General features: G+C 36.5%; 2 protein-coding genes across 2 annotated transcripts; one reads left to right on the plus strand and one right to left on the minus strand.

Moving 5' to 3' along the window:
- Window positions 1-730: 730 nt before the first annotated feature.
- LOC143575118 (E3 ubiquitin-protein ligase RSL1-like) lies at window positions 731-16,442 on the plus strand. The gene is made up of 3 exons (XM_077059568.1): window positions 731-868; window positions 2,152-2,903; window positions 15,854-16,442. The coding sequence occupies exons 1-3, from the start codon at window positions 731-733 to the stop codon at window positions 16,440-16,442; spliced, it is 1,479 nt and encodes a 492-aa protein (XP_076915683.1).
- Window positions 16,443-22,387: 5,945 nt separating this feature from the next.
- LOC143575129 (uncharacterized) lies at window positions 22,388-23,335 on the minus strand. The gene has a single exon (XM_077059578.1). The coding sequence runs from the start codon at window positions 23,333-23,335 to the stop codon at window positions 22,388-22,390; it is 948 nt and encodes a 315-aa protein (XP_076915693.1).
- Window positions 23,336-26,799: the final 3,464 nt, after the last annotated feature.

Here is a 26,799-nt window from a genome sequence, read left to right on the forward strand (position 1 = left end):
TATAACCGTTGTCGGAATAGGTTGGTAGTGCTCAAGCGATGGTGGTTGGTTGGTGGTGACGGTGTTCAGGTTGAGTTTTATGACAAAAAATGTGACTTTTCTGCCTGATAGCATTTTCCGGACGACCTGTAAGTAACGACGTTATGATTCTGTTAGTTGTGAACTGTTGCAAACAAATACATTAAAATATAAGACCGTAAACGCCAATTTATTAGTTAGGAGTTAGAGCATCCCCACCCATAAACAGCCACCTCATCGCCGCATCATATTCTAAACTTTTCATCAAAAAACCCCACTTTTCCTCCACTCATAAACCAATCTAAACCCTATTAAAATATAATAAACTAGTATTTTAGACCCGCATGCTGCGACGGTGACATTAACCCATACCAAAATGATGTTTCAGCTCGTTATAGTACCGTAACTCGTATAGCCATCAGAAGAGAAAACCAAACATAATTCAACTCAATTCAATTTACTCACCCTCAATCAACGACTGCATGGAAATGGAAGAAAGAAATTAAAGACCTCATGGTCCTTCAATCCGATGGCTCTTCTTCTTCTTCTTCGAATAACGAAGATAATACAGAACCGTTTTAAGGTTTATTTCAAAGGCTTGTTGAGCGACGAGAGAGTTACTTGTTCAAATAAAACAGTTACAATTACTGGAATCGGTGTGGCCTTATTCAGTTCAATGGATGATGTCATTTTTTAGATGACGAAGCCACTGATGGACTTGAGTGAAGATGATCATATGAGCAGGCCGGATGTGGAATTGCAGGCGTTGATTGAGGCTTTGCGCGCCGCGATTGCGATGGGCCTTAAGAGAATTGTCCTCTTTTGTGATGATTATCCACTCTATCAGTTTGTGAGTTACTTTCCCCTTGATTATGCAATATGTGTTTGTTATGGCTGTAAGCATGTAACTGAACCGAACAAGGGCTTGGTCATGTCAACGAACACTTAACTTAACGAAATTTATTCGTTAATTAAGGAAATACACTTGTTCATTCACAAGCATAAATAATGTTTTATTTGTTTCGGCTAACCGGATATTGAGTTTGTGTTGGTTTTTTCTTAGCATTTATATTCATATATATTTTTGTTTTATAGTTACTAATAATAATTTTGCTCAAATCTATATGATAAGATTATAAAAGTCATTAAATTGTATTAAAAACCTTAAGGGTCTGCTCGTTTCAAGGATTTGGAAGGAATTCTAAGGAATGAGATTTTAAATCCCATGAATTGATATGTTCGTTTCATTAAATGAAAGAATGAGAATGGAAACTAAATCCCACATTTCATGGGATTTTAAAATCCCACCTATTTGAAAGGATTGTTATAGAAAATAAAGGATTTTGTTATTAACAATAAAAACCCCTCTCAAAAAATTCAAAAAAATTAATAAAAAAATCATAACTCAAAATATAAATAAAAAACGAAAAATGTAAAAACACTAAAACGTTTCCGCCTTTGCCCTCGTTCTTAAAAAACAAAAAACCGAAAAATGAACCGAAACTGAAAGTTGACGAAAACGAAACACAAACCAAAACTGAACCGAATTGATGGAAACCGAAAAAATCGATCAAAACGAAACAAAAAAACTGAAACCGAACAGAAATGAAACTGAAAAAACCGACCACAACGAAACAAAAGGCCGAAAACGAATCCGTAACCGACCAAAAACAAACAAAAGAAACCGAAACCCAACCTGTCCAGTGCTCCGAAACCGACTAAAAAGAAACAAAGGAAACTGAAACCCAACCCGTCCGGTGCGAAAACTCGTGTCAGCTCGAAACCAATTCCAATTCCAATACATATTAACCAACCAAACACATGATAGGGATTCTCAAACATTCCATTCCATTCCAATTCCAAATCCTTTAAAAAAAGTCTGTGAAACGAACGCGCCCTAAATGAACAAACATTAACCAACACATTATTGAATGTCACGAACACAATTGAAAGGACGTGGTTATATTCATGTTTGTTCGTCTAGTTAATCGAATGAAATTCATTGTTCTTGTTCGTTTATTTAGAAAGCGAGTGGACATAAACAAACTTCCCATCGAACATTCCGTTCGTTTACAGTATTAAGCGTTTGTTGTGGAAAGTTTACAATAAAAACATCCTTGTTGGCAATTTTAGGTAAAGGGGCAATGGCTGCCGAAACAACAAAAGAGTATAACCTTTTTGGATAAAGTTAATATCTTCAGGAAATGTTTCACCTACTGTGAACCTTCTCTTATTGCTCGTAAGGATGTCAAATTTGCATTTATGCTTGCAAGTGAAGCAATAAATTCCCAAATAAGCAAGGTGGTATCAAGTCAAGAACAACTTGAAAATTGTGTAATATGCTTTGATGATAAATCAGTAGACCAATTTTTTTCAAACGAAGGTTGTACACACCGGTTCTGCCACTCTTGCATTAAGCAACATGTAGAGGTGAAATTGCTTAATGGCTTGTTACCAAAATGCCCTCATGATGGTTGCGGGAATGAATTGAGATTTGAAAGTTGTGAAAAGTTCTTGAACCCAAAGTTTACTGATATGATGAGACAACGGGTGAAAGAAGAATCAATTCCAGTGACAGAAAAAGTTTACTGCCCTTATCCTAAATGCTCTGCATTGATGTCAAAAGCTGAAGTTTTTAAGCTTCCTAGATTGATCGGTGAAGTTGGAGCCGTAACATGTTATAAATGCCATGGTAAGTTCTGCATTAATTGCAGGGTTCCGTGGCATAATGATATGAACTGTGCAGAGTATAAAATAAGAAACCCGAGACTAATTGTGGAAGAATCAAAGCTTAAAAGTTTGGCAGCAAGGAATTTGTGGCGGCAGTGCGTAAAATGCAAACACATGATAGAATTAGCAGCCGGTTGCTACCACATGACATGCAGGTAAATTATTTCACCAGTTAATGCTTAAAAACGTATGATTATTATATTATCGCAGGTGATAATTTTTAAAAAGATGTTATAGCATGTTGAAAGCATATAAAATACAGCCCTGACTCGTTCTGAAACAGCCCGTTTCTAAAGCTGCTTTCTATCGTTAAATATCTGTTTTTCCTAATTCCATAGCATATTTTGTATCGTTAGTTAGTGAATTAACGTGCTACTACTGAGTGAACAATGATGGCCATAGATGTTATATCTAAAAAGTTGGCCTCAATGTGCAGTATGGTCTTTCCACAGGACTGTGTGATTTACTTTTATTTTTCACATAACGTAAATATGAGTTTTTTACATAACTAATATCGTTTAAGAAATTCTTTTCACAACTAAGCATGGGTTTGAAAAATTTTCAAAATTAATGCAATCTCCGTTAGTAATGGCAACTTGAAGAAACCCTATAGGGTTAGTCAGGGAATGTAAGGCTTACTTTATTGGGAATGCTTAAGTTGTCATTACCAATGGCAACTTCTGACAGGTTGCCATTACTAATGGCAACTTCTGAAAAGTTGTCATTACCAATGGCAACTTCTGACATGTTGCCGTTACCAATGGCAACTTCTGCCAAGTTGCATATCACTTCTTTGCTTTAATTCACGAGTGTTTGTTTGGAACAATAAATAAGATGAATGTCAGTAGCTAAAGATGCATGCATGTATTTTTTAACCTTCTAATATAATATAAGTAGATTGAGGGGAGACCATTATTTTTAAAAGGTGTTAATGAGAATTAATTTTGAAACTTGCTTTGTTTTTATTTTATTTTTTAAGTCAAGACTATGAACAAGCATGAAAATCAGTACTTTTTCAATTAACTCGAGTAACTCAAAATTCACTTCGTTGAGCATAGTCAATAACCATGCTCACATTGCATTTAGAAAATATTAACATATTTTGTAATTTTCTTTACATGTTTGCTAGTTAAAGATAATACACTTGGTGTATTAAAATTTAAAAGTTAATTAATAAAAAAAAAAGACAACATTCATAACAAACCATAAAGCATACATTAAAACCCTAAATTCATAAGAAACCTTAAAGCATGCGTTAAAACCATAATACATATACTAAAAACATAAATTCACCAATGCTCCTCCGCACCTAAACCATCAAAGTCGGAGTCGCGATCTTCAACCAGAGCATTAGTCGCAGCCGCAAACGTAGAATCACGTCTAAGAAATGACCACAAGGTGATGTGTTTAAAACCGTGGTTCATAAACTCGTTTCGGTACTGAAAATGTGCCTCTATTAGTGCTTCTGCTCTAGGCAGTTCCGCACATGCAGCTACGTAGAATTGATTGAATTTGGTAATTTTATTTTTCAAATTCCACCACTTTGCACAAAGTTCAGCTGGGGTATGACCAAGTATACCATAACGGGGTGCACCATAAGTGGCAACTCTAGACCAAAATGAGGTTTCTGACCGTATGTTGTTGTGGTTCTTCACGTAAATCCAAGCCTTTGCCGAACCGATCTCGTCATCGTCAGTCCACCGAAAAAAATGTGGTCTCCGGGCCATTTGTTGGACTTGTAAGTAATTTGAAAATTTTAAGTGAGAGAGACAATTGGTTGGATAGGGTTAGATTTATAGGGAAAGTTTTGGATAATTATTTTTTAATTGATTTTTTATACTTATACATGGATTTTATACTTATAAAATATATACTTTTTATTTTGATTTCCATCTATAAAAACCATACATTTACCAATTAAACCACAAGTTACCACCCCCAAACTCTCGTACCTATGCCTTCTTCTAGGTCGATAAGTCGGTCTTCTACTCACAACAATGATGTTTTTTGTTTTTGTGGTAAGCGGGCGGTTCTAAAAACGTCATGGATGGAAAAAAATCCCGGGTGTAGGTTTTACGGTTGTCCAGAACAGGTAACCATTTCTTTGTTTGTGAGTTTCTTCTTCTTGTTGTTGACCTAAATCAATTCAGTATTATCACAGGAATCAAAATGTCCTTGGATTGGTTGGTTTGATCGAGAGATGTTATCTAGATCAACCGACATCATTCTTGGACTTTTGAAGGAAAAAAACAAATTGGAGACTTTGAATAAGGAATTGGAGATTGCGAAGAAGGAATTGGAGATGGACCTCTAATTAAGTGTAGCAGAAACTCAGAAGTTGAGGAATCGACTAATTATGAGCTGGATTTTCTTCCTAGTACTTATAATTGCCATTGTTATCTATTAGTATTTAAGTTTGTGACTAGTGTATTTTCATAATTAATGGCTTAACGTATGATGTAATGATTTGCAAACCTGTTTTAAGCTTTCTTAAAGTTGGTCGTTTGAGATTTTCAAAGCAGTAAAAAAACAGTTTTTTTACAAATTTTGCTTGTAATTATTAGTTGACATATGATATGTTTTTACCATGTTTTTCTCTCAACCGACATCTATCACGTGATTACTTTGCAAAGAAACAAACCATGTTTGAAACGGGGTTTGTACGAGAAGGACATATGTGGTCAAAGTTGGTCGTTTGAGATTTTCTAAAATTTCAACAATAAAAAAAGGCATTAAATAGTCTTTAAAAAATTTGATAAAATTGAAAGCTAAAAAAATTTATCTATAAATAAGTATACCTATTTCACAACCCCTTCACCTCTTTTCTTCGTTTAATCTCTCCAAAAATATCAATTTCTTTTCTCTAAAGAATGGACAAAAATATGGATGGATTTTTCTGTTCTCAACCAGCTCCTAAATCGACAAAAATGACGTACCAACTTTGGAGGCGTGTAAGAAGGCCGTCCACGGAAGACATGTCTGGCTCGTCTTCAAAGACCCTTGAAAATCCACCGGAAGCCCCCCAAGAAAGAAAGATATTTGCAGTTCCTGTTGAAGATTCGAAAAACTGGTCCAAGGATGTTGTCAAGTTTTATAACAACGGGGATGCCCCATTTTGCTATACTCGTTTCATTACTAAAAAACTAGATAAAAGTTTCTGGGGTGCCCTCCTAGGTTTCGAATCCAACGGTTCTCTGTCATCTATAGTAAGTTTACATCGATTTATCTTCATTTTAAATTTTATTTCGCGAAAGCAATAACTAACTTTTTTTATTATTCGTGTATAGCACGTTGAAGCATGGACGGTAAGAATGATGCGTATTAGACAGTCAAATCTTCTAAAAAATCCAGCTTCAGAGTTACGTTGGACCGTGTTGCCGCCTGATTTCTATGATTATATGAAAGACGAGAAGTCCATAACTGCCATCGAGATGGTAGGAAGAAAAGACCCATATCCTCCATTTTGGGAGGTTGACTATGTTTATCTTCCCTTATGGATTGGGGCATCAGATTGGCTCCTTGTCCGTATTGATATGCGGACTATGGTAATTACTCAATATTGGATTGACAAGAGATGGAGAAATGAAAAGCGACATCAAGTTGCGTACTACATGGAGATGATAACCCTTTTTTTCGGATGGTTTCTTGATAGTATTCACTACTGGGCAAAGTCCAAACACCACACGAAGTATGATATTTCTGTTAGTTTAGTTGAACTGGATGTTCCCCAAGACAATGGTAACACTGCAACCGCTGGTGTTCTTGTTTGTTTGTTGATGGAAAACCTGGCTAGAAACAAATCATTGGTGATAGAAAACGACATCGAAAGGCTTGTGCCAAATATCGACGCCACATGGCTGACCAGCTATATAAATGGCGTTGTATGTGAAGTTAGCTTTATTATGTAACTTGTTTTAAGTTTTTATTATTTTTTTATTTTTTTTATTTGTTGTTTAGGCCTATTATGTGTGATGTTTGTCGTTTATTTTTGGATTGTTATTATGGGTTATTCCCGTTATAATTATCACTGTTATTATTATTATTATTATTATTACTTTGTGTGTACCAAATGAGTTTGTATTCAAGAAGTTACAAATGATAAACTAAAGATGATATTAATGCAAGAAAAGACGTTAATAATACAACATGGCAAGATAAAAGCACAATAATACGCTGTTAATCACGGGTGTTGGCTAGTACATGCATTCCTTTTGTGACCTCTCTGTTGACATATTCCACATGTATAATTAGTAGCTTGCTTGGGCTAATCCATCTCGTTGTGAATTCTTCTTGACTTTCTTCTACCCCATAACGTGGTTATTCTTGACGTGTTAGGCTTAATTTTCCAACCCAGATCAACCCATGTTTTTGGGTCATCCAATGGAAAAAACTCACCTGCATATTGCGCTTTGTAGGCGGCATTTGTGTATACTTTATTCACAATGGAGTGCGGTGAGTCCCCCCTGTTAAGGCAGACTGTGATAGCATGTGAGCAAGGAAACCTTTGCATTTGCCACTTACCACACGTGCACGTTTTTTGGTAGTACTCGACAGTGTAATCATTTCCTCTGGATTCATTTGTTTGTACCTTTGATATAATCCGGTACCTGCCGTTAACATAACTGTACTCTTGTAGTCGATGGTGTCTACAATTTCTATAACGAGTTTGATACCACTCGAACCTACACGGGGCTAACCGGGTGTTACAGTTGTGTGCAACTTGGTTGTTCATTAGAAAGTGTTCTACTGTCTTGTCGAATGTGCGCTCAATGATTGCCTTTATTGGCATAAGCCTAATACCCTTCAATGCGTAGTTAAAGCTCTCTGAAATGTTAGTCGTTAGAATACCCCACCTACGATTGTTTGTATCCTTCAAAAGTGTCCACCTCTTCTCGCCTATCTCTTCCAGATACTCCCACGCTTCTGGCTTGATGCTCTTCATTAAATCCACTAAATGATCATACTTCCTTTGTTGTGTGGTGCTACCGATATCCCAACAAATTTTCTTCAATTCTCTACTGTTAAACTTCTGCATTAGGTTGCTTCGAACGTGTCGAAGTCAAAACCGATGAACAGCATTATCTCTCCATACTCTAACATTGCTTAATGTGTTGATAATACCTTTGTGTCTATCGGAGACAACACATAATTTTTTCCCACGGTGCACTGCAATATGCACCCACAGTTGTTGGAAAAACCAAGTCCAACTTTCCACAGTCTCTTCATCAACAATTGTGAAAGCTAACGGCAAAATTAAGTTATTTGCGTTTTTAGATATTGCAATTAGCAACTTTCCCTTGTACGACCCCTTGAGGAAGGTACCGTCAACAGATATGACTGGCAGGCAATATCGAAATGCGTTTATTACCGGACCAAACGTCCAAAACACATATTTAAAAGTATGGATCTCGGATGATCCATTGGGTTCATGTAACCATTCAACCACAGTTGTAGGGTTACGTTGTTTTAACGCATCAATGTACGTAGGTAAATCTCTAAAGTTACTCAACCATGAACTGTAAATCCTCTCGATTGCATCTTCCCGGTCTCTCCAAGCTTTGTGATAAGAAATATCAATGCCCAAACGGTCTTTTATATGTGCGTGAATGTGCTTTACGGGATATGCGATGTCATCACGTACGTGATGAAGGATTCGTGTTGCAATATCCTTAGCCTTCATACATCTATTGTTGTTCCCCACTACCGTCCCGTAGCAGTTGTGTGAATCAACCCATCTAGTAAGTCGCCACATGTGATTATTGGTCTCCTTATGGGCGTAAGCATACCACCCACAAGTCGGGCCGCTACAAAAGTTCGTGTTGCACTTAGGGTTTTTTGTGTAGCATTTTGCTCTCTATTTCTTTGTTGTGCTTTCAACAACATACATCTCTTTGTTACATCAATATTCCAATAACGTACCCCGAGCATCAACTCTTCTTTTGTAGCGAAATACATACCAACACGGACAACGTGTGGGAGATGTGCGCTCCACACATCGAATTCGTCTTCTTCATCCCTATCAATAGGTTCATAGTCTCTTAATCCTTCGGGGAATACAAAGTTATTCACGTTGCCATGTGATGGTTCGGGTGCATCAAAAGAGTCATACTGCAACGGAATTTCAGGTTCAGGCACAATACCATCCGAGTCGGAGGATTCATCTAAATGCGGAAACGCTTCAGATTCTTCGGTGCTTTCTGGACGGTCTTCTTGTTCGGATTCTTCATCGTCATTATACGACTCTTCAACGTTGTTATTGAGAGATTGACCAGCTTCTGGCTGGTGTGGGTTATTGTGTGACATTTGAGCCAAAACAAGGTACACCTCAGTACGTATTTACCGATTAAGCAAATAAACGCCTGTTGCGTATCAAACGAACGATTAACCGAACGGGTCGGGTTATGACCCAGATATCTCGGGGGGGTCATTTATAAGTGATATACGATCTATACAAGCTAAAATATTAGAAATATGGTCTTAGTTTGATAGCAAACAAGTTAAACGAAAACATGCTCATTTAACCACCCGCTATAGATTTAAACGCGAAAGATAGTTACAAACCAAGCATTGTATCATCCGTTAAGCCGAAAAAGACTTACCAAACACTTATTTGAAATCTTTTAAGCGATCCGTGAAAATATTTTTGATTTTTACAAACATATAATATGTTTTTATAAATTTACACAAAACTAGCCGAAAAACACTCGTTTTCCGCGTTGTTTAACGCACCCGATAAGTTTTTCGCGCCAAAAACCGAACCCGAACTAAATTTGGACCGGGCTTTTCGTAATTGGGCTTGACAAACCAGATTAATGGGCCAAAACAGCTCATCATGGGCCCAAAAGGAGTTCCGATCGGCAGCCCACCCCACCCCCCATTTTTTTATATAATTTGTTTAGGAAGCTTGTTTATCCAATTTGGTTTATAAAATCTGGGGTCCAAGCAGCTACATCCTAAAATTCCAGAAAACCTCCAAACCCTAAGGTAAAGGGCTTAAATAAGTAGCTTTTGAACTTGTTTAAACTTGTTTAATACCATAAAAACATGTCTTGGTTACTAAAAATCATTCCTAACCGTGTAAAAATCCTAAAAATGGTCCATAAACATGTTTTGATCATACACATGGTAAGGAACCTGTTTTGATAGTTTTTTTGGCCATAAACACGGATTAAAGGGTTGAAACGACGTTTTTACGGCTCAAAAGTTCGTTTTTGTGCACTAGCCGAAACCCTAAGTTAAGGGCTGTTATGTTGATGAAATATTGCTTGGTTTGTGATATGGGACTTGTACCTAGCCTTCTTAGAAGCACAAGAACCTGAAAACTTGATTAAAAGGTCGGAAACGAGCCAAACCCGCTAAGGTAATGCCGAAACACTCGCTTACGGGCTATTTAGGTTAAGGTTGTAATGTGCATATTTTTAGGACTTGAAATTTTGTAGGAATATCAGGGACCATGTCAATGAGTCCCTGTTCAAATTTAGTAATTTTTCGACCATCCGAAAATATTTGGCGAATTTATTACCGAATTGGGACGTTTATTTGGGAAAAATAGCTAAAATACTTAAAAAATTATGAAAATTTTCTTGGAACTCAGATTTGATTTATTTAGATCACATATGAGTTTTGGGATCACTTGGAGAAGTTTAAAGGTGTTTTGTTTATTTGCGTTCGTGTGAATTTTTACAGCCGAATTTGGGCCGAAAAGAATATCGCACAAGCTTTTTACATTCTGGAATTGATACAGGCTGTTTTGGGACATGAATTGAGCATTCAGAAATTTTTGTGGAATTTTTGGAAATATTTTGGGGTAAACGGACAATTTTCAGGCAAAATATAGCTGATAAAATGAATTTTTATAAATTAATAAATCAGTAAATAAATTCCAGAAAGATTTTTATAAAAATCTACATATTTTAATTGATAAGTGGTTAAATTTTCATAATTTAAGGATTAACGGTTAATTAATTATGCTAATCTGAATATTAAACAAATTCAGTTTTTATAAAAACCGGCAAGTTCGCGACTAGTGAACCTGCGGGAAAATCAAAACACCCAGAGTGATCAAAAATCATATGTTTGGACTAATTAAGTGAAAATGAACTTTTCTATGAGAAACCTGGACAATCCGGGTGGATTGTGCGCGTTTCTTCTCAAATCAAACTGAATAAACGGAAACAGGCCCCGTGGCTAATCCGGGACCCCAGTATGTGATCTTTCTTTATAACTTAATCATGTTATTAACCAATACATTTACCCAAGCTTATTTTCCCATAACTGCTTTCTGAACGCGTAAACGAGCAACTTGGCCCAGCTGGGAAAACGGGAGTCTGAGCCAAGTTCGGCTTTAAGTATTAGACATTGAACAACATCACAACCTAAGCCTATCGCCACTTTCTGGGCGTTCCAGCTACACCCAGATTAGTTATACAGCCCAGTTAGTATTGAGATTATAATAATATTAAAATATTAATATTATTATAATATTGATTATAGGGACTACTGATAGCAGACCAAACGAACCACGAGCTGATACAGTACTGATTATCGCCTAAACCGTGAGTTTCATGACCCCACTTTTAAACTATTTTACGAACTTTTGGGGTGAAAAGCATGTTTGATTACATATACATACCTGAAACATGTACTGATGTGAATTATCTAAGTGCTAACACACGAAAGTCCCCACGATCACAGTGATTAACTTCGAGCCGGTGGCTTGTGAATAGTACTATTGGTTTGACAAACCCAAACGGAATCGGCCTGGTTGCCGTGTCACATAGCGCCGTTTGCACATGACCATATTTATACAAACAGGCTATGTAGTGTTAGACATAGCTACCGGGGCATGTTGTGGGCGGAAAGGGGCCACAGTGGTTGATGGAGCGTGGGAAATGGATGCACGCAGCACATACAGTCAAGGCTTCACTGTAGCTTAGCATAATTACATCACATACATCATTTACATACATACGTACTTATTTCATGATTACAAGTGTTGACTTGTGAATGCTCATTACTGTTTTCTTGAAACTCGTGAAACTCACCAACTCTAGTAGTTGACCCATTTTAAACTGCTTTTCAGGTGTACCTAAATCGGAGTAATTTGGTGATCTGTTACTTGCCTGAAGTGTGTGGTCGATGCTATGTGAATAGAAGCAAGGGTGTTAGTAGTAAGAACGTTTAGTTAACGAACTAGTTTTGTTTGTATCGCCTAGACTGTAAAACAATGATAGAACGAAGAAATGTAATATATTGTAAATTAATTTGTAATGTTTCTTTATAAACAATGTGTTGATACCAGAGGTGTCTGTTACATTCCCGTTTTACGCTTCCGCATTGTGCTAGTCGGGGTGTGACATATTGTAACCATGATACATGGTTTGTTGGGTGATAACTTCTGAAACAGAAGAAATACCGCGTAACAACTCCATACAACTAGGTTAATGGGCATATTGTATTTGCTCAATAATAACGTGAATGTTAGGCCGAAAACAGGGGTCATGCATCGCAAGGTAATACAAGACCTCTAGACTCTCATCGTGAAAGATTTCAGACGATTGAGGAAACCCTTGATAACTGTAGAGTAATTTACTTGTTATTTTATAAAATTCCTTTTGAACTTGTAAGTGAAGACAAATGAAATCAAGAAATTCTTCATATGAAAGTTTGGATTGAAGGATCATCGTGGTATTTCTTGTGTCATTATCACAAACAACATGTCCGTTTTCATATGAAACATTTCCCCCCAGTACAACTGAACAAAAATCGTAGGAAACATGGTGATTGGTGGTATGAAATGGGTTTTTGATTTTTGACGTTGGTGTAAGAAATGGTTGGTTGTAATTGGTGGTAATAAGTGAGTGTATATATAGGCCAAAATTCATGCATTTATCATATTTTTTTTATTATTTTGATGTAGCTGTAACAAGTACCAGGTTGGTTGTGTGTAGTTGAATAACTTTTTTGTTAAAAAAAAATTGGATACGAAAATACTTAACATGCTGGATGCATATCCAGTTAGTTTATTTTATTAATACTAGTTCATACATTGAAACAAATACAAATAACAAGAAATGGCTGACTACATGCAATCAACATCGTCGGAGTTCGCATCTGCATTTAGGTCAATTTCAATGTTTCTCCTTCCCATGAGTTGATCAGCCCGAAGCTGTCGTGCCGGTCTTGTTATTGGGGAATTAAAATTCCCAGAATTGTTGAATGCATCCCAGTTGTCATATGAGATTTGGTATAGAGGGGACACAAAATCTTGTTGACTTGCTTGGTTGACGTTTGTTGAAGAAGCCCCCACCTCAAAAGTTTCATTTAAACTCGGGAAAAATTCAGAAACGGCATCGTAATCTATTATATCTTCATGAAACGGGCTACCAAACCCTCCATCTACATGACTAGGAAACGATGGATGCATTTCTTCGACCCCCGGGTTCGTATGCACAACATTCGCAAAACGAGGTCGTGGAGCTTGTTTCCTTGGCAATCGTTGAGTCATGTGAGGGAGTTCATGAGCTAGGGTGTTTGTCTCAAATGTTGGGAAATATCCCATATGCTGTTGTGGGACATTTGCATATCCCATATATCGAGAAGCCATATTTCTAAGATCCGGATCTTTAGCTGTGTGGAAAACTTGGCTTGCAAAGCCTCCTTGCATGTATATGTAAATGTGTAAATAAACTTTTGTTCCAAAAATAGTTTAAAAAATTTAAAAAAATATATCTTCACATACGAATATTTGCACCCTCCCCCATCATTTTGAAACCCCTGTCCGTTTTGGATCTCTTTTGTTGGGTTTCCTACGATTAAAACCGTACGACGAGTGTACCACTCCATATATTCCTGACTAGCAATGATCGAATCAGATTCTATTTCTGTGACAACATGCTCATGACGAGACAACCATGATTCAATGTACAAATTATGTTCGGAGCGCCAGTCCCTATTTCTCCCGTCAGCACGTCTCGATCTATGAAACTTGTAATACAATTCTCTTGTCATAAGTGTATTATACGGGATTGGTTGGAACATCCTAAACTGTCTCAACACCCTGCGTGGACAATGGAGTTCGACAGTATTCCAACAAATGAGGAATGTCTCACTTCGCCAACAACCTTCACCGCTCTTACACATTTGTGGTAGTCTCCAGAGAATGGAATCATAAGGGGTCCAAATGAAGGAACACTCAGACAAGGAATTAAACTGAGAACGGTATGTAGTTAAAGTATGCGATGGTATCTCCTTACGACTTAGTGCAGTGTCTTGCCACCTGTTAAGTTTATGAAATAAATAAAATTAATTACAGAATGAAAAATTTTTGGAAAATATAAAATGATAATTTATTTTCCTTTTATATTTAAAATAAAAAATTTATTGTAACAAGTACCTAGCACCATATGGCTTATTCCAATTTGTTAGCTCCGTGCTATGGCAGGGTCTCACGCAAGGAAATCTCTCCCATGCCCATAATTGTAATAGAAACATCGCACCCCCAATCTCTCCGGCTGAATTATGTGTTACCCTAGATAAATGAGTATACAAATATGCTAAAACGGCACTTCCCCGACTAAGACCACCACATGTAGATAAATCATTTAGAAATTCTAAATATTTAACATCGACAAAACTACTCCCTTTACCAGGAAATAGGTGTGAACCAATTAGAAGAAAAATAATTGTCCTTGCGCGTTGACGGCACTGATCGTCAGTTGCATTTTCAGAAAATTTTGATTTCATTAAAATCTCTATCACACGTGGCATATTTATTTTTTGATGATGAATAGCATTATCCTCCAACATAATACCCGTTAAAACATTAAACTCTTCCTTGATTTGTGTTGGTGAAAGACTCTGATCACTACCACAAATTTCATTCCCATCAACACTTAAACCCCACAAAACTTTCACGTCTTGTAATGTTACTGTAACCTCTCAAAAAGGCATATGAAACGTGTTGGTTTCAGGCCGCCATCTCTCCACAAAAGCGGATATCAAAGCATTGTCAACCCTTCTATTATCACACATAATAACACCTGCGAAACCGGCCAAAGTTATGTATTCCATAACTTTTGAGGGAATGGGATTTTCACGAATGAAACGCCAAAGCTTCTCGGTACCCCTTCTTACTCTTAATAACCCGCCATCTTCTATTTTTGAAGGATCAGAGAAAATATAATCCACCTTGTGCTCTCCGCTAAGAAACAACAAATCGTTGTTTAAGGGCCCAGCGGTATAGTGAATCGCCATTAGTAACGACAATAATGCAAAACACTTTTTTAGTGTTTAAAGAAAGTTGCAGTGAGTTTTGGATAAATTGGTCCCCCCTCCCCCCCCCCCCCCCCCACCACACACCTTACCTACTTTATTGGTACAAATGCATGCATATGACATTAGTTTTAACTTTATTGAGTATGGCTCCAAACAAAAACACCCGTGAATTAAAGCAAAGAAGTGATATCAGAAGTTGCCATTAGTAATGGCAACTTGGCAGAAGTTGGCAGTTGCCATTGGTAACGGCAACCTGTCAGAAGTTGCCATTGGTAATGACAACTTTTCAGAAGTTGCCATTAGTAATGGCAACTTGACAAAAACATGGCAGAAGTTGCCATTAGTAATGACAACCTGTCAGAAGTTGCCATTGGTAATGACAACTTATGCATTCCGAATAAATTAAGTCTTACATTCCCTTACATTCCCTGACTAACCCTATAGGGTTTCTTCAAGTTGCCATTACTAACGAAGATTGCATTAATTTTGAAAAATTTTCAAACCCATGCTTAGTTGTGAAAAGAATTTCTTAAACGGTATTAGTTATGTAAAAAACTCCGTAAATATGTGTATCATATGCTTTTTGGAAACAAATTTAAAGTATTTTAGTTTTAATTTTCAAAAGTAAAACTTTTAGTTACAATAGTTTAGAATTGAATACTTTCAATAAATAATTTAAAGGCCAACGAGTTGAAATTAACACCTCTAATGTACCAAATATGTTTGGGATTTTTTGGTAGATTTTGAATTTGGCGTTATAGTCTTGTAGTACCATGGATACCAGCAGCATATAGCATTCTTACAGGTTTAGGTTTGTTTATTTTTGCAGATGTGGATATGAATTTTGCTACACGTGTGGAGCGCAATGGAAGAACAAGAAGGCAACATGCACTTGTCCTCTTTGGGCCGATGAACACATCATGGATATTGAGGATAATTATGTTGTTGTGAATGACAATTTTGAGCATAATGATTTTCTTGAGGATGATGATTTTGGGCATGATGATGTTCTTGAGGATGATGAGTATGGGCGGCATGATGTTCTTGAGGATGATGAGTATGGGCGTGATGATGTTCTTGAGGATGATGAGTATGGGCGTGGTGTTGCTCTTGAGGATGATGATGTTTATGAGGATGAGGTTGTTCTTGAGGATGATGATGATCATGAGGATGATGATCTTGAGGAAGAACATGATGATGATGATGATGATGATGATCTTGAGGAAGAACATGAAGATGATGATGATGATCTTGAGGAAGAACAAGAACAAGAAGACGACTGTACTGATTTTGAGGATGAGAATGCTGACGATGATTTTGAGGATGACGAGGATGTTTATGATGATTATGGGGATGACGAGGATGTTTATGATGATTATGGGGATGATGACGATGTTGATGATGATGACTATTTCTAAAGACCGGACACAAGAAGATATAATGAATCCTATAGATGTAGTTTTTAATATTCCCTGTATGTGTCACTTAACGCTTTTAATATTCCCTGTATTTAACGTTTTAAATGGCAAAATTTTCCAATCCTGTACAAATTCTCCACTTTTATTTTCAAGGTTAGATATAGTGTACAGTATAACTAAGATGATAGTTATTGGTATAGGTTCACAAGTAGGCAACACCAATTATCTGATATGAAATAAATGTTGCATAGTGGGTATAAGAGAAAGGCTACTGGGTCATTGGTTGCCGGGTTGGTAGTGTATGCTAGCATACTTAAAACATTGTTGAAGTGTTTCGTAAGGGTGTTGCAAAAGCAACACACCCCCCCCCCCCCAACTCCCCTTCAGCTTAACTAAACGTACCCCTCCCTTTCATTTTTATTAATGTTATCTTATAACTTCAATCTGGTTTTGTCATAATAATTGAAGAAGGTTGTTCAATTGTACCAGATTTGTCATAATAATTGAAGAAGGTTGTTCAATTGTAAACCTGTGTAGTAAAATTGCTATTAGGTGTGCACAAAACCGAAAAAACCGACTCGAAACCGAAATATAGGTTTTGGTTCGGTTTTGTGACTTGGGATGAGAGGATTAGGCATGATTTGATAGACCTAAATCTCTCCGAGGACATGGTTGAGGATAGGAATTCGTGGAGAAGTAGGATTAAAGCTAAGGATTCCTAGAGAGAATTGAATACCTTAGGGCTTAGACTTAACTTATTTAGGTCACTTACCATAATGGTATTTCCCTTACATATTTTATTATTATTATTATTAGCTTTTATATTGCGGTTAAACTGCGACCTTATTATTAATATTATTATAATTAGTAGTAGTTTTTTTTTTTTTATATAACTGTTAAACTTTTTTTTTTTTTTTTTTTTTTTTTCCATACACATGTTCTTAGAGCCGAGGGTCTCTCTGGAAGCCACCTCTTTATTCCTTTGGATAGAGGTACGGTGTGCCTACATCCCACCCTCCCCAGACCCTACCTATAGCTCTGCTGTCGGTGGGATTTTACTGGGTATGATTGATTGATTGATTGATTGAAAAACCGAACCGAAAAAATCGATTTGTGTGATTTCTTTTTTGTTGAATCATTTATGTTTTATAAACTTGGATATTTGTTTTATTTTTAACGTTAGTCGTTTATGTTTTGTCGATTTGGATGAGATTAATCATTTTACACGTAAGTATATTTTATTAGCTCTTAATATTCTAGGCCAAAAATATTCTAATTGAATTTTTTCTTAAAAAAATATTGTGTCCAATTTCAAAATATCATTGGTCAGATTTCCTTGGCCTGAAAATTACTAGCCTGATTAGCAAAACCGAAAAAAACCGAATCAAAAACCGACCAAACAAAAAAAAACCCGAAACCAAATGGTTTTGAAAAATAAAAAACCGAAACTTTGGTTTTCAATTCAGTTTAAACCCAAAACCTCACCGAACCATACCATGCACACCACTAACTTTATTGTAGCTTTTGACAAATGAATTGCCATGCCATATTTTCAACCTGGATATCTCATAAATATTAAGAACTGGCATTTATCCTCCCGTGTTATGGGGATTATTTTCATTTTTTGTTTTCTAATTATATGTTTTTTTAATTTTAATTTTATTTATTATAAGGGGGTTAATAATATACTTAAGGTTTGATGATGAAAGAGTTTCACAAATAAATGAGATATTATAACTCGTTGAAAAGCTATCTGGGTTTGGTGAGACCCATGACCTATTTATTTTTTACTATAAAAAGTGTTTTTTAGTTATAAATAATATCTCTTTTTAAAAAAATGGATATTAGTTTTTAGTATATTCCTATTTTATATGGTTTTCATATCAAATATTTGGTGGGGTTAATTTATAATATAATGAGATGTAACTTGTTTGATGGTTATATGGGTTTGGTGAGACCCATACCCGTGAATTCGGGTCAAATGTATAAGAAACCTCAATTTACAAATAAAACAATCGGGTGACTTGAGAGGATGTAGGAAGCAACCAGAGAATTTTTAAAGGTTTCGTTTATATATATTTAAGATAAGATAGTTGTTTTTTTTATATTTTTTTAAAATTATTTGTTAGGTTCTTTGATATTTAGAATATTTCAAACAGTGGATATGGCTACTTCAAATACAAAAAAAATCATCCAAACTCTTCTCTCCTACAAGATGTTATATTTTTCTAATGATTGTTGGTCAGTTCATTGGTGTTTAATACATTGGTGTTTAATAATATTAAAATTCACAATTCTAACACGAGAAGCATCTAAACCCGTTATTTAGTATATAATTTTGGGTTTTCTTCCCTGCCGCCCTGGTTATGATTTTCTTATAGGTAGAGGTTATTTGATTTAAATTGGTGGTAAAAAAAGGGAAAAAAAAATAGGAACTAAAATTTCAACTTGAGATAGGTTCCATATCCAAGCTATATTTAAGTTCTTTTATGACACTTATCAATTGCTCATTCTCAAGCAAAAACCTAAATATGGGAGCAAATAACTTATAAGTTAAAACTAGAGATAACTTGAAGGTGCTTAAGAGCTTCGTATGGCTGGATTGGCTAGCTAGCGGTGACCTTTAGCTATTGGGTCACCCAGTACGAAATACCTATACATTCTATGATTATTGGCCGTTAAAAAAAACTAGATAATGGTCAATTTATGACATTATAGTCAATGATCGTCATTTCAAATAAATAATTAAATTCTTACATGCATGTTGGCTAAATTTATGCCCAAAACAACTCTTTTTTAATTTGACTTGTTTCGATCCTAACCCATTCCAACCCTAACCATTCTGACCCATGATCGTTCTGACCCAAGCCGACCCGTTTGCCAGCCCTAGTTTTGGTGTTCGTAATAGCTTCTTAATATACTAAATCATGATTTTTTTCCTTAACTTGATTTCTTTTAGTTGCACATATAATTTGAGCACTTAAACCACTTGTATATACTTAGTATCTACTATGAAGGGAAACACTAGATACCTTAGTATCTACTATGAAGGGAAACACTAGATACCTTGCTGGAATTGAGCCTTTTAACGTGATAAGTTTTAGTTAGTGGAAAGATCAGGTGAAAATGACTCTGCTTATCTGACTTAGATCACACATTACATTCATATCGTGCACATATTGTAACTGATAAAAACACACAATTGATGAAAGCGATCTACCTGAGTGTCCATAGTTCGTGTTTGAAGGATTCAAGAATGAATGTAAGGTTAACATCATCAATGGCCAGAGCCATCACCAAAAATCGTTAAAAAATTTGGGGGTGAATACAAAAAAAAATTTGGGCCTTTAGTAAAATAGACTTTTTATTGAGCTTAAACAATTAAATTTTGAAATGAGTTTATTAGTTATGATTTTGGTTGTGCAATTTTTTTTTATTAAAAAATGGCTTAAATGAATTGGTTAAAAATTTTTTTGAACAACCAATGTTTTTCCCATCTATTAATGAATTAGTTAATCGAGTTTAAACATTAAAAATACATATTTTTTTTTTCAAAAATATATATGTATATAATCTTTTAGAAAAAAATAATCCACGCTTAACAGGGTTTGGATTGAGACCCCCTGCCCCCCTTTCAAAGCCGACCTTGCCAATGATAAGTACAAAACGGACATGCGATGTGGTAATACATTCAATAGGTGGCCGGATAGCCCTATTGTAGGGCTCGTACGAAATCGGTTGGTGAAGAACTCAATCAAAGTCTCGAATGCAAGAATATAAAATGATTAATTTTTCTTTATTTATTTTTGTAAAGTTTAAGAAAGTGGACGGTAGGGATGAGCAAAAATCGGTATGGTACCGTCGCTACCGAATCAGTACCAAGGTTTTGAGTTTTCGGGACCGGTACGGTACCGGTATTTCCCGAATTTTACCTTAAATACCGGTACCGTCCCGGTACAGAACAGAACATTTCAATACCGGTACAAAAAATTTGTGATTTTTGAAATCGGAATTTTCCCGGTACCGAGCTCATTCATAGTGGACAGTAGTATTTAATGTGCATTAATTATCAAAGGAGCACTCCACTAGTGGTACGGTATCCGGTGACTCTCACTAGTAAGGTCAACCGTTCGAATTTCATTTGTGACAAATTATTATGTGCGATTGTGGTGGTTTTCCCCTTAAATTAGTGACAGTCCGAGTCGGTTATTATTAGTAACTCACTCACTATCAACGGCGGGAAAGATCAACGGCTACATGGAAACCCTAGAGCTGGAGATGGCAATTAAAGACCGCATGATCATTCAACACGAAACGAATGATCAGAGCAAACTTGCGTATGGCGAAGGCTCTTCTAATTCGAACAACGAAGAGACATTTAGGGTTTATTACTCTAGTTTTATTAACAAATCAGTTACAATGGCTGGAATTGGTGTCGCAGTATGCGATTCGAATGATGAGTTGATTTATGAGTTGAGGAAGCCTCTGGATTTGAGTGAATGTGATCGAGTGAGCATGCGGAGTGTGGAAGAGCGGGTGCTGATTGAGGCTTTGCGTGCTGCGGTTGCTTTCGATCTCAAGAGGATTGTGCTGTATTGCGATAATTATCCACTCTATCAGTTTGTAAGTTCATTTTCCCCCTTTTCAATTTTAATCATCTAATATGTGATTGTGATCATCTTAAAATTTAGGATTAGGGTTGAGCAATAAACCTGAATTGACCGATAACCGAAAGACAGTTATTGGTTATTTTTTGTACCCTCGGTTAACCGAACCGAACCATTCATATTAAAACTATTAATAAACAATTAAAAGTAAAGTATTTACAATAAAGTGGAAGGTAAACGGGCAACAAGCTGCACAGCAACCTCGTTTTGGATAGCAAAACCAATCCTACTAAAAAACAAAGTTTGAGGTCTTAGGGGCCGAAAAATGCACCACCTGTTGAACCCGTCTCAGAATTTCATATATTTTTAGCTTTTATATCTCCATTTCATGTATTTCATGTTTTATACCACCATTTCATGTATTTATATTTCAATTTCGTGCATTTATACACTCATTTCATGTATTTTAACCTTATATATACTTTCTCCTTCGGCTTGGTTTTTGAATTTCTTGAATAAGTCGAATGCCTCATCCTTCGACTTTATAACATAAATCCACATGTATCGGCAAAAATCATCAACAATTAGCAAAAAATACCGGTTACCGCCCTTTGTTTCCGGCGAGATTGGGCCACATAGATCTGCATGGACGAGCTCAAGAGGCTTGCTGGCTCTCCATTATGCTTCATTAGGGAATGGCTCCCTAGTTTGTTTTGCTATCATACACCCATCACATATCTGTGTTAGATATGTTATGTTTGGCATTCCTTTGACCAACCCTTTCTTAACCATTGTATTGAGTATACCGAAATTCACGTGCCCCACTCTTGCATGCCAAACCCATGCCTCATCATCCATCTTCATGGCCAAGCACACGGGCTGAATTATTTTAAGAACAATTTTGTACACCCGGTTCTTAGACCGCTGCACTTTAGTCACAAGCCTCCCTTCCCCATCTAGCACCCATAAGTACTCATGTTTCATTCGAACCTCATACCCGTCTTTGGTCATTTGGCCCAGACTAATGATGTTGCTACGGAGTGCAGGTATGTAATAAACATCAGGAATCATCAACTGATTCCCATATTTGCTTTCAAATAGAACAGTACCTTTTCCTTTAATTTGGACCTTTGACCCGTCTCCAAAACTAACTTGACCCGTTATCTTGTCATCTAGTTCAGCAAAGAATTCTTTAACTCCAGACATATGATTACTGGCCCCATTGTCAAGGTACCATGTATCACGAACAGTTGTGTTTGAACCTTCAAACGTATCGGGAAATACCTCTTCTTCGTTCAACATAACCATGGAATTTGGATGTTCATGATGAACAACTAGTCAAAGACCCGGTTCATCCTCCTTTTTCTCTAACAGATTCACCTCGACTTTCTTTTCTTTCTTGCATTCCGATGCAAAGTGACCTTGCTTGCTACAATTAAAACACGTGATGTGTTTCTTGTCACGCGGTTTTCGACTTGACTCACCCGACTCACGGTTCGGACCACCACTCCAGTGGCCTCCCCTACCACGGTATAAGCCTCTTCCTCGTGGCCCACTCCCGCCACCCCTATCTTGGTACGAGCCACGACCACGTCCACCACTTGAAAACCCTCTCCCGGTTCCCTTTGGAGACTGTTGGTTTTCATTTCGAGTAAATAACAAGCTGTTATCACTCGATGCGTTCGTCTTTCTTTGATTCAGCCTATCTTCATACGCCTTCAACCGCCCAATTGCTTCCTCAAACAACATCGAATCGACGTCCGAACATTGCTCTATGGAAGCAATCAGTTGGAGATACTTGTCTGGGGCTGAATCAAACAACTTCCTTACAAGCACGCCTTCTTCCAGAGTCTCGCCTAGACTGCTGAATTTTGACACCATACCACTTAGCTTTCCGGTGAATTCATCAATACTTTCACCCTCTTTCATCTTCATCGAGTCGAATTCACGTCTGAGTGTGTGTAGACGTGCCTTCTGCACTCTATCAGCACCCAAATAACGAGTCTTCAATGACTCCCATATTTCACTCGCCGTCTTCTTCTTTGCAACCTGCAACAAGACGTCTTCGGGAATCGCTTGAAAAATGAAGGCTCGTGCTGTTTTGTTTCTCTTCTCGTCAATGACCGTACCGGCCTGTGGGTCGACTGAGTCCCACAACCCGTGGGCATCCATTACGGCTTCCATCTTGATGGACCATGTGGTGTAGTTGTTGGCGTTTAGGGTAGGAATTTGAAGGGAAACCGAGTTGGTTTCTTTTGGGGCTGAGGTGTTTGTAGTGACTTCCATTTTGTTGAATCTTGGGAATTTTGGCACAAACCTAGTACGCTCTGATACCAGATTGTTAGGTAATCAGGAGCAGTAAACAAAACAAGGTTGGGACAATTTTCTTGTATTAATGAACTAAAAACGATTACAGCTATGAAATGGAAATCAAAATGTAAAAGTGCTAAAGAAAACAACCTACAGCTATGCTTTAAATAGGAAATAGAAAAGCTAAAACAACCCACGTAAACATTAACTCCATGATCTCCATATTCCTGATTTGTTTTGATCCTCCACTTTCTCCACTATTTTAGGACCCTTGCAGACCAAGTCATATTAGCTGACACAATCGTTATCTCATTATCGTCGTCAATAAGAACCCGATTTATCGAAAAGAATCGTTGTGTGTTGTTTAATTAGTTTGATTAGACCACCTGGTGAGTCAATTGGGATTTAATATTTTAAGATAAGGTTTCCTTTTCACTAAAGATTTTCAAACAGATTATACTTTTCAAAAGGTAATTTATTAAACATCATTTTGATCATAGTTTCTAATTGTTTTTCTTTTTATAAAGATGCATTAGTAAATTCAAACTGTTGTTTAAAAAGCTAAAAAGGCCCCAATCTATAATTGCATAAGAAAATTTGAATTTATTGACTAAAACTTGTCTGGTCCTATCATAAACCACCTCCAACTAGTTGCCTGAGCCATTATTGAATCGATCATTACCGAAAATATGTCACATCCCGGTTCAGGGCCTAGGTTACTCGGTTGGTACCTGTGTTGTAAATATACCCAAGTAGGGGGTTTATTTTTTGCGGACGTCTTTTATATAAAATATTAATTTACATTGCAAAATTTCTCGGGAATTAAATACTCGAGTTTTCAGTTACAAAATATTGTTGTATTATTATTACAAGGATTATATTGAAAATTGAGCCATCTTGAGCGATCTTCTATCTTCATGACTCCTAATCCTTGTCTATTGATACCAGCACTTAATTACCTATAAGGGTTGGAAAAACACGTCAGCTATGTGCTGGTGAAACGTTGACTCGATAAAATAATTTATAGCAGTCGTTAAATACAAAGATAGTTTTCAATCTCAGCAGAAACGCCTGTCATTCCCGGGATTTGTACCACTGCCCTATACACACAATTCAAAGGTTCTCCGAGTTACATAGCCCCTGTTCGGAGACAGTCTTTTCCCTAGGCTATGTGACCTTGTTGGAGAACTGGTTATGACTGACTTGGTTTTGTATGCCAATTTTCAGTTATGTATGGATCCAGACACATGTATATTCGGTCTGAGTTGCTTTTTATTATCTATTTTGTATTGTAACGATTTTAGAGACAAGTATCTCATGCAAACATTTATTAGACTCTTTGCAATAAATAACATGTTTACTACAAGAGTAAAATCAGTTCAGTTGGTAAACGGTTTAACGTATTCACCTGTTGTTGTTAGTTCGGTGATGTTCAAAACCTTTTCCTTTCAGTATGCTATTAACGTATATTTGTAAATAGATACGCATAAGTACCTTGATGGTATTTCTTGATTAATCAACAGACCTTAGGTTTGATCAACAGACCTTAGGTTTGATCAACAGACTTTAAGTCTGACCTAACCTTAATAGAGTTATAGTCGTTTATGAAAATATATATTTTGCATTTACATATGACGTTTGTGATAGCATCTTTTGGCCTAATAGGTTCTATCATTTTGGCAAACTTCTCCAGGTAAATAAACGGGTCCCGCAGCTGATTAGGATTTGTACGAATTACTTATCTTAGGCAAGAAGAGTTTACTATGATATTCCCCCTCCAGTTACTACATGCAAGTCAAACTATAGTTTTGATAACATTACTTCTTGTGGAAGTAGCGTTATTACTTTAATAAAACATTGTTTCGAAAATCAATTTACGGTTAACGATTATAAGCTTAACTAGGTTCTAAATAACTATGAAATAAAATAACTAAAGCAATATCCTACCTTAAACGACTACTCAAGAATAAGAACTAGAAAAGATCAGCAGCTCGTCGGTTAGTGCTTCGATTAATAAGACAGCGGATTGTTAGCAGTGCTTCGGAACCTTGTTTCTTGATTAATACTCGCGAAAACAAGCTCTCAGAACGTTGGAAAACCCTGGGCACGCAATCCTAGGTTAACTATGTGAAAAGTGAAGTGAAATGGGATGATTTGAGCTCAAACCCGTAGTTGCCCTTTTGTAGGCAAATTTAGACTTTTTTCGCGTCGCGCGAGCCGCCTTAGCGCCGCAATTTTACGCGTGGCCTGTCTCATGATGCCACGTGTTGACACGTAGTTGGACACATGGATTAGATTACTTAACGAGGTTTCGCATCGCGCGAAGGAACACTTCGCGTCGCGCGAAAAACCTACTTTATTGAATCGTGTGCCAGCTACTGTGCGTAGCGCGGAGTAGATTCAGTTTCAGCTTCGTGTCTCGCGAAGGTTCAGGAAAAATCAGAATTTTCATTTTCAATCCCTTAACTTTCAAATTTTATATTTTTAACCCAAAATTAGATGGGGTAATTTTCACAATGTTACAAAATATCGTTATTGAACCAAACAAAACCGGGTACCTAATATGTACAGAATTTGTTGGTATGATATGTACTGAATTTGTCGGTTCAGGTACCGGTACTGGTATTTCGGTACGTTACCTACTTTGGTGCCGCTTTTTGTTTTTTCCCGCCTAGTTTCTGTTGCTTTTTGTACTGTTTCCGGTACGGATACCAAATGAGGTAAATGAAACGGATACCATATACAGTAGAAACTCGATAAATTAATACTCAATTATTTAATAAACTCTCTAACATAATATTTTTTGCCGGTCCCGACTCGGGAATAGGGTGCTAAATTAATAATTCGCTAAAATTATAAGATAATACATTTTTGATAATTTCTTTAGACCCCATATAAAATATAAATTAATAATTCCTTATATATAGCATATTACATGAATGATTTATGAAGGTTTCTTGAAAAATGACTCAATCGTCTTTTGCTTTTTGTTGAAATCAATTTCCCCTTGAATCTCGTCTCTAATTTTCCTTAGCATGGTAAGAACTTCTGGTGTTGTTTTCTCATAGCTCAACAAGAAATTGTTCAATGTGATTGCCGCTTTAATAGCTTCGTTTCGCGAAGGGGGCTCCATTGTAGAACTTTCATCATCTTCTTCATCGATATCATCTTTATTAATTCCAATAACGCTTTCAATAATTTCTTCATTAGTCAACAACTGTGCAACTACATTTTCTTCTGGGTGAGTCAGAACATTCTACTATAAATTAATAAAATATTAATTAATATATAAATTAATAATTATTAATTTATCGATTAATTAATAACTCTTTTAATTAATAAATTTTGGTGATCCCAAGTGTATTATTTTATAGAGTTTCTACTGTAGGTTGAATCAACAAATAGGTATCTTCTTCACCAGTGATTTGTTTATATAAGTG

Source organism: Bidens hawaiensis, unplaced genomic scaffold, assembly GCF_021521415.1.
Source record: "Bidens hawaiensis isolate Kalapana, Puna unplaced genomic scaffold, B.hawaiensis_p1.1 tig00001412_1, whole genome shotgun sequence".
Taxonomy (NCBI): Eukaryota; Viridiplantae; Streptophyta; class Magnoliopsida; order Asterales; family Asteraceae; genus Bidens; species Bidens hawaiensis.